The sequence below is a fragment of the Artemia franciscana genome, chromosome 5 (genome assembly GCF_032884065.1).
Source record: "Artemia franciscana chromosome 5, ASM3288406v1, whole genome shotgun sequence".
Taxonomy (NCBI): domain Eukaryota; kingdom Metazoa; phylum Arthropoda; class Branchiopoda; order Anostraca; family Artemiidae; genus Artemia; species Artemia franciscana.
This window is the reverse complement of record NC_088867.1, coordinates 14,895,489-14,910,740: the sequence shown is the minus strand read 5'-3', so window position 1 is coordinate 14,910,740 and position 15,252 is coordinate 14,895,489. Positions and strand designations below refer to the sequence as shown.

At 34.8% G+C, this 15,252-nt stretch overlaps 1 protein-coding gene across 1 annotated transcript in view; it reads left to right on the top strand.

Annotated features, from left to right (window-relative positions):
• LOC136027684 (protein slit-like) overlaps positions 1 to 15,252 on the top strand; it is a 184,324-nt gene that overhangs the window by 111,565 nt on the left and 57,507 nt on the right. Inside the window, exon 18 of the mRNA XM_065705131.1 lies at positions 826 to 1,033. Within this exon, the coding sequence (XP_065561203.1) occupies positions 826 to 1,033 (208 nt within the window). The remainder of the gene's footprint in view (positions 1 to 825; positions 1,034 to 15,252) is intronic.

Sequence of the window (15,252 nt, the reverse complement as noted above, 5' to 3'; positions counted from 1 at the left end):
TAAATGTCGCTGAAATTGGCATGTGGTCAGTATTTTGCTCGTTAACATGAACAGAAGCAGAAGAAGAGATAATACCAGGCGAGCAAATAATATGGTCAATATCACTTGTGCTTCCAGAATGATGAACATATGAAAAATTGTGGGATTTGGGCACAACGCGGTATGAAGGAAGACACTCAAAAAGCAGTTCCCTTCTCATAGAAGATCGATTAATATCAGTATTTAGGTCCCCAATTATTATATACTGTAGAGAGTTTAACAGTACCTGATTCACAAGATTCTTATATGAATTTAGCGGATTCAAAAATAGCATGGAGGGGGTAAAATCCTACTCTTAGATAACCCGAAGTCTCTATAGTTTGCTTTCTCAATTTTGCTAATAGGTCAAAATACCTAACGAGGTGTATATGTCAAAGATGCAAAAGGAAGGGTGGGGAGGAGGGAGCAGTTGCCCCATTCTAGATTTTGAAAAATACATATTTTTTCATTGAGAATTAACTTACTTTAATATTTTAATGGAAGAAAATCGAAACAAAATAAATACAACCCCTCACTAACTTAGAAAAATAAATTCGGCTTCCCTCCCGCACATTTTCGTGAACTGGTGTACTTGGTACGGGCCCAGGCCCACAAACACAATCTTAATGTTGTTACAATTTATTCTATAATGTTTTATACCCTTATGCAACCTACTTGTTTCTGTTTGGCTTTATATTTTGTAGTCTATGTTGACGTTGGTCAAAACTACTGATTAACGTAAAATTGTTTTACCAAAATATTTAATGCTTAACCATTATAAATGGAATTAATGATCTTTTTTTCCAGAACGGTGCAACCTGTGTTGACGGAGTCAATGAATACCACTGCAAATGTCCACCAGAGACTGCTGGGAAATATTGCGAGCTTACACCCATGGTGTCTCTACTATACCCTCAAACTTCACCATGTCAACAGCATGACTGTCAAAATGGAATTTGCTTCCAGCCTCAAGGCTCCTCTGACTATTTATGTAAATGTGCACCAGGGTACACTGGTAGGTGAACTCAATTTTTCTTCTTGTTTCAATATGATTGTTAAATATTCTTTTTAAAAATAGTTTCCGAAAATAAGTTGAAATAGCGTCAATTTTGAACTCCATTTGAAAGCATTGAATGAGTGTTGTTGCAGAAATGGCTTTGTGAAGTTACGCTGCAACTAATGCCCGAGTCACAGTGGTGTAATTTTGTCAAAATGATGGGGGTGGGGGGGGGGTTCAATGTTGGAGCCAATTTTCTCAAATCAAGTGAAAATGACAGTGAAAAATGAGCCATATAATATCATAAAGGAAAAGATATGCTCAAGAAAACTGATCCATTTCTCTTGATTCTTGAATTATACTGATTAAATTTCAGCTGGGGGGAAGCAAACTGGGGTCTATGGAGGGAGTGGGTCTGGACGGGGCAGTTGCCCCCTGTCCCATAGCAAATTACGCCTCTGCCGAGTCATACTATGTACTATTAAACCCATGTAAATGGATTGGATGAGGGCCCCATGGGACTGAGGGCATGCAAAAAAGCCTCGTTGTATAAAAATTATGTAGATAAACGAAAAAAAAAAAAAACTGTTAGGCTTCGGATGAGCTCAGAAGGCCAAACCTATGACAAACCTATTTATTGTTGTTGTGCTCCCTGCTTCAACTTGAATAATTGTTTATCTTTGAATATACCATTATTAGGTTTATAATGTACTAATAATAATTGTTGATAGTTTTGAAAAGAGTATTCCTGAAATCATAAATAAAACAAAACATACCCATCAGTACTAAAGCAAAATTGGAATCTAAATAATCCTTCCATTTTAACAACAGTACATGTGCAAAAGTTGTGGTGGTGACCCCCCTCCTACACACATACTCTTTATGGTATATGTCCGAAGGCATGTTTTTAAATATGGAAAAATGGAGGAAATATAAGTTTTTCCCACTTGTTTCCAACTTCAAAGGTAATTTGACTATTTATTTTAATGTGCACCAGGGTATACTGGTAACTAAACTCACTCACTAGCCTTGTATGTCATGTTAACACAAAATACTCATGAAAAAAATTAAATAGCACTACTTTTGAATTCCTTGTAAAAGGATCGAACATGTTATGGTACCGGATGGGCTTCCTGAACACGGGCTACAGCTAATGCTTTAGCCAAACCATAGGTCATACTGGTTGAAAAAAAAAGCGATGATGTATCAAAATAGCATTAATTTTTGACACCCTTGGTAAGGATTGAACGAGTCTTGTTGTGGAGCTAGCCTTGTAAAGAAACACTACAACTAATCTTGAGCCACAACGTCGTTGAGCCACATCTTGGGTCACACCTACTGATAAAAATGACAAGTTCCACGAATGACCTATATTTTCTTTATCTTAACGCCATTTTTGTACAAGAGAAGTGGAAAATTGAATTGACAAGAAATTGGCTGGAATACCCTGAGTCAATATTAGCTTGAGTGTAATTTTCATCTAAGTATTGTCTCCTACCAATTGTGCCCGATTCATGATATCTATTGCAATTCCAGCTGGTTTTACCAACAGGCAAAGCTCATATAATATGAGCAAACTCAGTTGCCCGATTTTCTGCGAATCCTGTGGACGTGGTCCGTCATCAATCTTTAAAAACCTTTTATTTGAGGTCTCCAATTGCCTTAAAATTGCTTACAGAACTGATAGACTATTTGGGTTACCCTTACTCCATGCCTATCTACCTTAGTTCTCCCCTAGGATAGATGATAAACTATCTATCAACAAGTGAAATGGCATCATTTTATACAATTCTGAAAAAGGTTATGCCAGGTTTTCCTTTTACTTAGTCTATCTTTCTTGGCTTCATTCCTATTAGCCATGGCTATCATTTTTTTCATCACTTCCACGAAGTTGATTTTAATTCAAAATCAACGGAAGGTCTTGTTCAAAGCTTCCATTTTTTCTAGTTTCAAAAAGTTTTCTCCTAAATATTCACTTTGATTAGTTAGTCATAAGCATTTACGCTTAAAACTTGAATATTGCTCAACTCAGCAAATTACAATTGGAAGAAAATCATTGGCACTGTGTTTGTGCTTTATTTTGATTTCATCTATAAGAGTGACTATAATTTGCCTCGGGTGTAACCAAAGATGGCTTTAAAGATACGTAATTTTTGAACAGCACATAGTTTTTTTTTTTTTTTTTTTTTTTTTTTTTTTTTTTTTTTTTTTTTTTTTTTTTTTTTTTGGTCACCCTCAAAATTATTGTTGCTCAAGATTTTTAAGCAGAAATTTATGTAACTATGTAGATCTTAAAAAATTAGGAATTCACATCGCCCTCCGTAGGCTACTGCCAATTTATGGTAATAGTGGGTGCCAAGCATAAAAAAAGCAGACGTGAGTGAAAAATCTGCGCAAATAAGTGAAAAATAAATTGTACCAATTCTCTTAAATGGGTATAACTTTCCTTTGAAATATATTTGTATTTGCAAATGGACATATTATTAGTTGAACTTTTCCAGACGGAAAGGCTCGCCAATTTTGCTTATTTATTTTCACGGTTCAATTAGGCAACATTGACGAAAATCTGATGCTGCCTTTAAATCCTCATGACTTTTAAACAACTAAAGGAAAGTCTTACAGAATTATAGCTTTCAGGTAAAGTGAGCTAAATTGGTTCAGGGTAAAGAGTAAGCTATGGGGAACTTACAAGAAAGGGAACTGACGGCAATTTCGACAAAAAAAAAAAAAAAAAAAAAAAAAAAAAAAAAAAAAAAAAAAAAAAAAAAAAAAAAAAAAAAAAAAACACCAAGTGACATAGAGCGTTTGGCAACACTTGTGTTCAGTTTTCAATGTAATCTAATTTTAAGTTATTTTGTTTGTGAAATTAGTATAGTGACAAGTGTCTTATCTTTTCCTGACAGAAAACATAATCACAAAGCTTGGAAAATGCCAAGTGTCGCCAAACGCTAGATAGCGATTGGTGTTTTTTTTTTACCGACACTAGCGCCAGTTTCCACTTGTGTAAGCTACCCATACTTTTTGTGGTCGGGGGGGGGGGGCTCAGGCTCCGTTACTCGGCACGCGGTAACGGGATAATATCATCTAAACTCAAGGCTGTCATCTGTAGCACGAACTTTAGCGCAATTTGATTGTGCATAGCACTGTAACACGTGCTCAGCGTTACTAAAATAGGGTTGATATAGCCCAAAAGTGCTATTTTAGCACTATTGCAGTCAATTTGATTTCTATAGAACCAAAAATCGCTGTGTAGCACGCAATTTGGCATTTATAGCAATTTACGAACTGACCGTGTCGACAACCCTGTCTCAACTACATAGACACAACTACAAAGTTCAGCGGAAAGTCGAAAATACTTTCGCAACCCTTACGGAACCTGTCATCAAGCTGCTCCATTTTGAAAGATTATCAAAAACTCAAATGTAGTATAAAAATAAAACAACGGAGATCGAATTTTCTTCCCCTCAGATATTGTGGAAAAACTCCATAAGGGGACCATGAGGAAGACAGTTGGGGTGAAAAAACGGTTGTAAAATCTGCTCGGGGTAATTGTGTGAAACTGGCCTTTAACTCGAGCAAGCAGCCCTTGCTCTTTCTTAAGCTTTTCTTTCGACGCTGAGATGAAAAGTATTTTTCTAGCAATGGTTTATGAAAGCCATATGATATCACATCTCTATTTGTTGTGTGCAATGCTAAGTTCTTGATGAAGACTCTTTGAGCATAGCATGCGAAGCTTGTCCTGATTTTTCAGGCTTGTATTGTAAAATAGTATATCGTACGTTCGGCTTTATTCATGTTCACCTGTATAAAAGTGGAATTGTTCGGTTGATCTTCCGGGTCCTACGATTTGACCAACAGCCCTTCCTCTCTATTGAAAAGTATAGAATGTGAAACGATTTTTCAGGTTGAAATAAAGCATGAAAATCCGTGTTTTGATGCACACGTTACAATCTTGATCACATTATTGAAAAATTTCTTTTTTGTGAATTCACTAAAAAATTGAAAATGAAAAATTTTGCCCCCTTACTTTTTAGAAATGTATTCCCCCCCTAACTGTTGAAAAATGCATTCATAACTACAGTTATTTTTGTAATTTTTTTGATGAAAAAAATATCTAACACCTCGCTTCTTTTCGCCGAATTATTTTTGTTTTGAAAAAAGCTTACATTCACATTTACTTGTGCAAAGATGGAAGGGGTATAAGGTATATCCCAGAAGCAACATTTTTTCGCAATCCTATCTGGAAAAATTATAACCTAGAAAATCCATATTTTCTACAAATATCATGGTTTGATTACAATGTTCTTGGCAACATTCTTGCTAATAAGAAACACATCAAAGAGTTAATGCAATTCGATAATAGCTCAAGTCTTGATTTATTATGACCTAATTATTTAATGACTTAATGACCTGCTACTTAATGACATTTCGCATGCAGGAACTATAGAATTAGTACACAAGCTGTTTTAGTATTTCCGGAAAAAATAGACCAAGTACTCCTACAGTAACATTTATTGAAAATTGTTATTTGAATGAAATACATCTTTGGTCTATGCAATTTGATATGGGGGCCATATTCAGGGAGGGGTGTGTGACCCCCCCCCCAAAAAAAAAAATTTTATCCGACTCGTAAAAATGTAACACAAATAAATATAAGAGAATTTTCTATACGTTTTTTGAAGCTTTATTTCGTCTCCTTTCTTTCTTTCCCCCTTGCCATAACAACCATACTATTAATTTCAAGAAATTTTTCAATTTGAAATATTTTGTTAATTGAGGAATGATATTTCTGCTGTTGAAATTTTAGCTTTATCTGAGTTCGAGGCTTAATTGAGATTTAACATACATCAACCTATTCCTTAGAACACCTTACGAATAGAAGCTCCATAAAATCCTGGGAGTAGTAAGGAAACTATTGTCACTTTTTATTGGAAAGTGGGAATTTGAAATAGGAATATCTAATGGAGAAATACGATTCCACGATATTAGGTTTCTTTGTTATTAATAACCGAAGTTAATTGAGAAAGATGCGATTCTTCTAATTGAGAAGACTTAGCTAGGCTGCCAGGTTAAGCTTGTAAATGTGAATATACGAGTATGTTTCAAGACTTAGTCCATATCTTACTTGAATTTTTGCTGCTACTTCCTGTGCTGATTAACCCATGTTAACACAACTTAAGCTTACGTGGCGAACTTTAAGGTGTGAAAGTTTGTGACCTCCAAAGGAGGTGATCTGAAAGTTGAAACACGGAAAATGGCCGAAATAAGCCATACCACAAGATTTTGCAGATGATGGAAATATTCAAAAAAAAAAATAATTCGGCAGTTTCTCCAGTGATACGTTCGAAAAATTATTTTTCTCTTAGAAAAAGTCAAATACGTAAAATTAGGAACAATGAAATTTAACGAGAGAAAATTCCAGTGCTTAAACCACACGGAAGAAGCCCACTAATTTGTATCTATGGAGGGATTACCCACTCTTCTGTGCCAAACGTGGTTGAGCTGGGCAGCACACTTGGCGTTTCGAGATGTACCCCACGTGGTGGGAAGTGGACAACCCCAATGGGATTTATTAATCTGTATAGAGCTTGGTTCTAGTGGAAATCCTTGATTAATAGTCTTGCCGAATCGAACCCTTTCTTTGCACAGACCTGAGGGATTAGCCACTCTCCGACACCCGGTGTAGACATAGGATCACCACCTCTTTCATCACGCATGATGCACCAACATACTTGATATAAACCCCTTAGGTACACTTCAATCGTACCACGTGTCCGTACCATGATTTGTACACTTCCACGCCACTGTGACTTGTGCCACATGGTGTATACGTTTTTTCGAAGCAAATTATTGCCCTAATAAAATAAAAATGTGTATTTATAGTAGAAAGACCATTGATTATTCTAGTGAAAAGTCGTTCAAATGCCCAAACACGTAGAAAGAGGGAATAGGAACTTCATATCCTTAGCCTCCCTCCAAAAACCCTCGTGGTTCTTACAATTTGTTAAATAGTTTCCTCAACTTTTTACATCATTGGCTATTTTGGTAGTATTTTTTTGTGTGTCAGAATTCACCCTCCTTCGAAATAAGTTTCTGCGCACAAGCTGCTGGAAATAACCAACAAAAAGACGCACAGCTCATTAAGGGTTACTGCAAACGGGAAGCAGAATGATCTCCTTACGGCGTCAACCTGCAGTGTTTCGATGATCAGGACCAGGAGCTGCCTTATACAGTTCAAAATTGTGTATGTTCACAATTACCTAATACGGGATTGTTTTTTTTTTGTGGGGTTATAAAATTTTCGGTCTATTCAACTTTTTGTTCTAACACTCATTATTTATAAACATTTATGTATAGAATTTTCTCTTCTCTTTTTTTCTTTTATCTATTTTTTTTTCTATGTCTTTTATCTGACACTGCTGTTTATTACCTAATTTAGCTTGCATAAGTTATTTATTGCACTATTTCTTTTTTACTTGTATCATCCTGTGTTTTATGCTGCGTTAATAATTTCCTACAACAAGAAAAAGTATGTGTATAGTAGACAAACAAAGAAGTAATTTCTTGCGGAAGTGCGAAAGTGTGTTATTAAGGAAAGCTCTTTCCGGAGAACGAAAAGTTGACTATTCGCTTTCTCTTTCTTGTGTCATGATAATTTTTATTGACACTAAAAATAATTACATAAATTTGGTAAGAAAGACGTGCCGCAATAGAAAAAAGAAAAAAAATCCAAAAGAATTTATTGCTATGTCTTACGGCCCTTTCTCGTAATTACAAAAAAACATATTATAATGTTTAGTAAATGGTTGCCACAAAAATGATTGCAAAAGGGCTCAAAAAGACAAGGGAGGAAGCAAAAATAGAAGCAACCTCGTTGGCTAACTGGAAACAAATCTGATAGAGGTTAAATCTAGAAACCAACGCAAATAACTTCTGAGCCATTGATGGGAGTTGATATTTCATCTGGCTTGACAAATTATCGTCGCCAATCATTTTTGTAGCTTAGAGAGCAGTCTGAATGAATTAGATATGATTTCAAAATCCATCCAATTGACTGTAATCTGCTAGCTGGGCTCATGGAGAGGTGCCCTCTCCTTGCTCGAATGATACTGACGTCTTCGGTTCTTGCATGACGTAATCATGACGTCGTTCCTAGTCAAGTTTTCTGAATTTTTAATATTCATTCGGTTACAAGATTACTATGGAAAATTTTCACGTTTCCAGCTTCAATAATTTTACTTATTTTTCACAGCATAACGTACTAACGGTGAGATGGATGGACAAATTTATTTCATATTATAAGGATAGCATCATTCTGATGAGTTATGCGTACTTTGCACAAAAAATGATAATAGCCCTAGTATATGCATTTTGTGAATAATTGTGAAATTGTGAATAACCGTTGCGATTTTGCAAATTGCAGACGATTTTTACCAGTTTTTTGCGATAAAACTTAAATCCACATGGGCTGAAAATTTCACAGAAATGCTTAGTTCGAATTGCGCTTTTCCGCTAACCGAGTAGCTAAGGGACATAAGCATTGCAAACAATAGGATTGGTTTTGAAACAGTTCGTGGCAACAAACTGCAAATAAGGAGTGACGCGGCTCAATAGTAGCCGAAACTCTGAACAACGAAGTTTGGACATCAATAGATATATTAAAAGAATTGGCTTTTTATGCTGATTCCATATATATTAAGATTCATTAAGTCTAGTCTTACCCATCAAAAGCTACGAGCCTGAGAAAATTTGTCTGATTTAAGTTAAAGAAGGAAAAGCCCCTAAAAATCAAGTAATCTTAATGAAAATTGCACCTTCAGATTAAGCGTATTCAGGCCTCAACTGTAGAGGTTTCGAACTCCCATCGGCAAAAATATGGAATTTTGTATTTTTTTTTGCCACAAGAAAGGTCACGGATGGGTGTTTATAATTTTTTTATTCGTTTTATTTTTCAGAGTCGATCGTGTCGAACTAGTGATCTTACAATATCATTTTAGCTCATTCCAACGGAAATTAAAAGTTCTAGTGTACTTTGTATGTGATCCAAAAATTGGAGGGTAGCTAGACCCCATCCCAAGCCCCTTTCCCCCAAAGCCATGAAATAAACATTTTCAGATATTCATTTTGTTCAGCATAGTTGAAAGGTCCAATAACTATGCCTTTGGAGAAAATACAACCCTCCATATCCCTTGTGGAAACGACAATTCATGAACTTTTCCTATTTTTTACGCATAAAAAAACCCGATTTCTAACAACGATATCTACTAATCTTCAAACTTTTGGTTTTCTTTTTTAAGGTTCTTGAATTGTTGTAAGCCCTTGTAAAAAAAATACAATATTTTTGCAATAACCAGTTTTTGCTCTTTATGCAATTTAATGTAAACTTTGCCATGCATGAAGATCTTCAATTTTTCTGCATAAGTGCCACAATTTTGACAATGTCACTGCAATACTGATATATATACTAGCTGTTGGGGTGGCGCTTCGCGCCACCCAACACCTAGTTGGTGGGGGCGCTTCGCGCCCCCCAAGCCCCCCCGCACGCGTAAGTCGTTACGTGCTATATTAGTTACGCGCCATTGTAGTTGTGTCCCTATGTCCCACCTGTGAATATATATATATATTCACAGGTATATATATATATATATATATATATATATATATATATATATATATATATATATATATATATATATATATATATATATATATATATATATATATATATATATATATATATATATGTTTTTAACTACGTAAAACTTGCGAATATACAACATTCTTTGCTGTCTCATTGTCTGTGCATATAAATAGATTGTCAGGTTTACCGACTCTTGAACATGCAACATATAATGGTCCATGGGAAAACAATCCGTATTCAGATCTATACCTCATGATTCTAATGATTGCCCTTGAGTTTTGTTGATGGTGATTGCTAATCGACAATTCCCTGTGTCGTCGTCGTCATTTATATATCCCCCTGTGCCCCCCGGCGTCCCCGTTGTAGTTGTGTCCCTGTGTCCCGGTCGTCATTTATGTTCCATGTGTCCCGGTCATCATTTGTGTCCCGCTGTCCCAGTCTGTGATTTCTCTTTGAGTGTCCCGGGCGTCATTTATATTCCTTGTGTCCCTGTGTCCCGGTCATCATTTGTGTCCCGGTGTCCCGGTCTGTATATACATTCGTTTTTGAATTGGTTTTTTTTAGTTTTTAGGTTTTTACCTTTTTTTAGTTTTTTTAGTTATACCTCATGATTCTAATGATTGCCCTTGAGCTTTGTTGATGGTGATTGCTAATCGAACATTCCCTGTGTCGCCGTCGTCATTTATATATCCCCCTGTGCCCCCCGGCGTCCCCGTTGTAGTTGTGTCCCTGTGTCCCGGTCGTCATTTATATTCCCTGTGTCCCGGTCGTCATTTGTATCCCGGTGTCCCGGTCTGTATATACATTCGTTTTTGAAATGGTATATGGTGAAATAAATTTTTGTATTTTTCCCCTTTTTTTCTTTTTATTTTTTTTTTTCTTTTTATTTTTTTTAGTTTTGTTTTTCTCCTTTATTTTTCATTTTTTTCCTTTTTTATTTTTTTTTTCTTTTTTAGTTTTTTTTTAGTTTTTTAGCTTTTTTAGTTTTTTTATTAGTTTTTAGTTTTTTTTTCTTTTTAGTTTTTTGTAGTTTTTACCTTTTTTTTGGTTTTTTTAGTTTTTTTTTACTTATGTCCCGGTCGTCATTTGTGTCCCGGTGCTTTGTTGATGGTGATTGCTAATCGAACATTCCTTGTGTCCCGGTCGCTTTCTCTTTGAGTGTCCCGGTCGTCATTTATATACCCTACTAGCTGTTGGGGTGGCGCTTCGCGCCACCCCAACACCTAGTTGGTGGGGCGCTTCGCAAACCCCCAAGCCCCCCCGCGCGCGTAAGTCGTTACGCGCCATATTAGTTACGCGCCATTGCAGTTGTGTCCCTGTGTCCCACCTGTGAATAGAGATAGATATAAATATATGTTTTTAACTACGTAAAACATGCGAATATACAACATTCTTCGCTGTCCCATTGTCTGTGCATATAAATAGATTGTCAGGTTTACTGACTCTTGAACATGCAACATATAATTGTCCATGGGAAAAACAATCCGTATTCAGATCTATACCTCATTATTCTAATGATGTGTCCCTGTGTCCCGGTCGTCATTTATATTCCCTGTGTCCCGGTCGTCATTTGTGTCCCGGTGTCCCAGTTTGTAATTTCTCTTTGAGTGTCCCGGTCGTCATTTATATTCCCTGTGTCCCGGTGTCCCGGTCGTCATTTGTGTCCCGGTGTCCCGGTCTGTAATTTCTATTCGAACAATCCCTGTGTCCCGGTCGTCATTTATATATCCCGCCTGTGCCCCCGGCGTCCCCATTGTAGGTTCTTCAGTCATTTTACAATTAAACATTTTTCCGTGAACAAATGTCTTAAATACCGTTAATGACGTCACCGTCAAAGCAAAAATGACGACAACTAATTTCATGACGTCAGCCGACACAGAAACATGACGTCACCTGATCCACAGACAGATGTTGGAGCTGTTTTCGAAAAAAAATCTACATAGAAAAATACACAATTATTGCTCACTTATAAAGATAGTATATTTTTACAATTACCAGCTTTTTGATCTTTTAGCAATTTAATATATTTTCATATTGTAGTCTTTTCAAAGATATAATTTGATTATTCAAGTAAGTTTGATTTGTAACAACTATTTCTGCTAAGTTTCAAGCATCTGGTTTTCTTTTTTATAAGGTTTTTGTCGTAATCCCTTGTTAAAATTTATTCAAATATTGTCGCAATTACCATTTTTTTAGTCTTTGCCCAATTTAATGTATTTTTATTATGTAACAGCCATTTCTACTAAGCATCAATTTTTTGCAAGGTTTTTAATTGTTGTAAGTCCTTTAAAAAAAAGGTAAATATATAAATATTTTTGTGATTACCAGTTGTTTGCTCTTTAAGGAATTTAATATAAACTTTTCTATTCGTGAAAATCTTCAATTTTTCCACGTTTGTGCGACAAGTGTGACAACGTCACTGCAAAACTGATGTATATAAAACTGACGAGTTATAAAACTCGTCCATATTGTTTGCTTCTTTGTAACCAAACCTATGCTGTACACATATTACTATGTTGAATGAAAATTAATGAACAGTTTAGTTTTTCTATTAATGAATAGAAATTCTATTCATTTCTATAAAAAATTAATGAGCAGTTTGAAAGTTATATTTCATATCTTTTGCTTGCTCCTACACTGTTTTATTACGAATTTAAAATTGCATTTAAAACTTAATTTTGTTTTTAGCAGTTCCCATGAGAAACAATTTTTGTTTCACTCGATTCTACTGGGAAAAATCAATTTGAGTTTGCAAAGTCTTTCAAACGCATACTGCAATGCCAGAATGTTGTGTATAACATAAAAATTTAAGAAATAATTATGCTTAAATAAATATTTTATAGGTAAATAATTTAAATTAAGTAAAACAATAAGAAAGTACCGACATTGCTCTAGAGCAAGAACTAATTGTGAAGTCAAATCGTTTTTTTGTAGTTGAATTACTTATTTGAATTATCTCCAATGGAGTAAAAAATAAATAAAAAATGAGGAACTGAATGAAAAGAAGATTTCCTTTTATAATATATAAAATAAACTAGAAATTATGAGTAGAAATAGAAATAGAATATATAAAATAAACTAGAATTATGAGTAGAAATAGAAATAGAATATATAAAATAAACTAGAAAATAAACTAGAAATTATGAGTAGAAATAGAAATAGAATATATAAAATAAACTAGAAAATAAACTAGAAATTATGAGTAGAAATAGAAATAGAATATATAAAATAAACTAGAAATTATGAGTAGAAATAGAAATAGAAAATATAAAATAAACTAGAAAATAAACTAGAAACTATGAAAAAATTCCAGCGTCGGTGACAGTGTCGCGTAAACCTGAAGAATTGTAATTTTCCAAAGAAGATTTATTAAAATTCTGATTTCACCTTAAGGCTAAAGTTTTATATAAAGTAATATTATATAAATATATTATATAAATCTTATATAAAGTAAATATATTTTCTGAAAGTCGGGATTTTTCCGTTTATTAACCCATTATGCTCGTTTACAGCATATAGGCTACTTACAAAATGTACGCACATTCACCTATTGTCCTCTTTTCGTAAAGGACCTCGACCCAAGTGAAAGATAGGGTAAATAAGGGTAAACAAAAAATATAAGTCAAATTTTTATAACTTTGTTATTTTTTTTGGGTTATGCTTGACATCATTTGATATTTATTTCTTTGAGATGAACATGATTCTCCCCTCTTATGCATGCTCTTTGGATTAGAGGGGGATATTTTATATTTAAATATTTTATGCTCAGGTTTTCTGCTAGGATCGATCGATTAGTTTCCCAAAAGTAAGTTATGATAGAATTCTGAGAATTTTCTCAAAGGGTAACAAGCCAAACGATACGGCTGGTGTATGTCCAAAATTAGCCGATAATCAACGAGATCTACTGTTGGTGACACAAAATTAAATGATCAGCAAAATGAACCAATAAGCAAATAAAACAAAGGGTTGACACCATCATAGAACTATGACGAACGATGCCATCAAAATGATGCCATCATCTTCTTCAACTTCATGTTTAATTATTTAGAGACGATAATGTATAAACTATGTACAATTTTAGGCTCTGCGGCAGATGGTAAAAAAAGAGGTAAAGGATACGGCATTAGACTTTACAGTCCGTACCGGCGGTGCTGATCTCCGTTTCTTGGCCCTTCAGCCAGGAAGTGCAATGGGGGGTTGGGGGCCAGCCATCCTTTGCTTTCACACACCCTTCCTGTTTACCTTCCCCAGATTTCTCCAGGTACCCATTTAGAGCAGGGTCGACTCTGGCTAAGCTTACAGAGTCACGCCACTGACCCCCGTCCCAAACTGAAGAATTGGGTACACTGGGGTTCGAACCCGCGAATGAGATTGCGGCAGATGAGATTGAACCCCTACTCATGTATTGCCAATCAGAGATAAAACCATTGTGCAAACACGCGTTTAAAGATTCATGATCTAAGAGATCAATGTTGCCACAGGGTGGAATAGCCTTGAATCCTTCAAATCTGAAGGAGAGTAACCTTACTATGTCAACTGAAAGCGACGTCATTTGAAAAGATTGACAATTAGAGGAGGGAGGCAAGGATAGATTCTTTAATTTGGTTTTTTGTTTGAAAATGCCTTTTTGAGACTGTCATTGGGAAAAATGGAAAAACAACAATTCACACCCCCCCCCCCCCACAGCTCTGAACAATAGATTTTTCCCTCCTTACATTTTCGTGAAGTAACGCTTCTGTCTCTGAAGTCTTCATAGAAAATTGATCTAAAAAGAAACTTTGAAAACCAATTTAAGAAAAATAATAAGTTCAAACATGTCATTATTTATTTAAACAAAAATTTGTAATAAAGAATTTTTTAGACATTGCAACACTAATTGAATATAAAATTTAGTAGATTATACTGCAACATATGTTTGACTTAGAGTTTTTTTTCCATATTGTGGCCTAAAGCTCTAGTCTTTAACGTGGTTTAATCAAAAATCTAAAACTAACAGAAATTTAGATAAACAAATACAGCGAATATGAAGATAACAGATGCTACCATTGACGAATCCTGAAACCAACACGATTTAGAATGATAGTTTTTTCTTTTTTTCTCCATTTATAATAATAATAGTAAAATAAAATATAATTTCATTGTAATGACTTCATACAATTTCATAAAAAAAAGGTTGAAAAAATGTTTATATATATCAGCCCGAATGTTTTGGGCTCATGTCCAGAAGCCTGTTGATGTTCTCAAATCCTCTCTGCATGTGTTAACTGTCAACTCTGGAATTCTTGTATGTGTTAACTGTATATTTTTTTTTCATTGTATTGATAAGGGTATTTGGACTCTTAGCAGATATATTATGCTTTCTTCACCGTCTTAATTAAAAGCTTTATCTGTAATTAGAGATTTTAATTTGATTGAGAATATAATTACATTGCCGACCAGAGAAAAACATGAATGTAGTAAAAGACAGAATAGATTCTTTTTCTACCATTATAATTGCCAAACTAGTTATCAAGCTAAGAAACTTTGTCAATACACAATAGTTTGTTTGTTTTTGTCAGTGAAGTTTTAATCTGGTTACTCTTTGTATTCTTTGGTT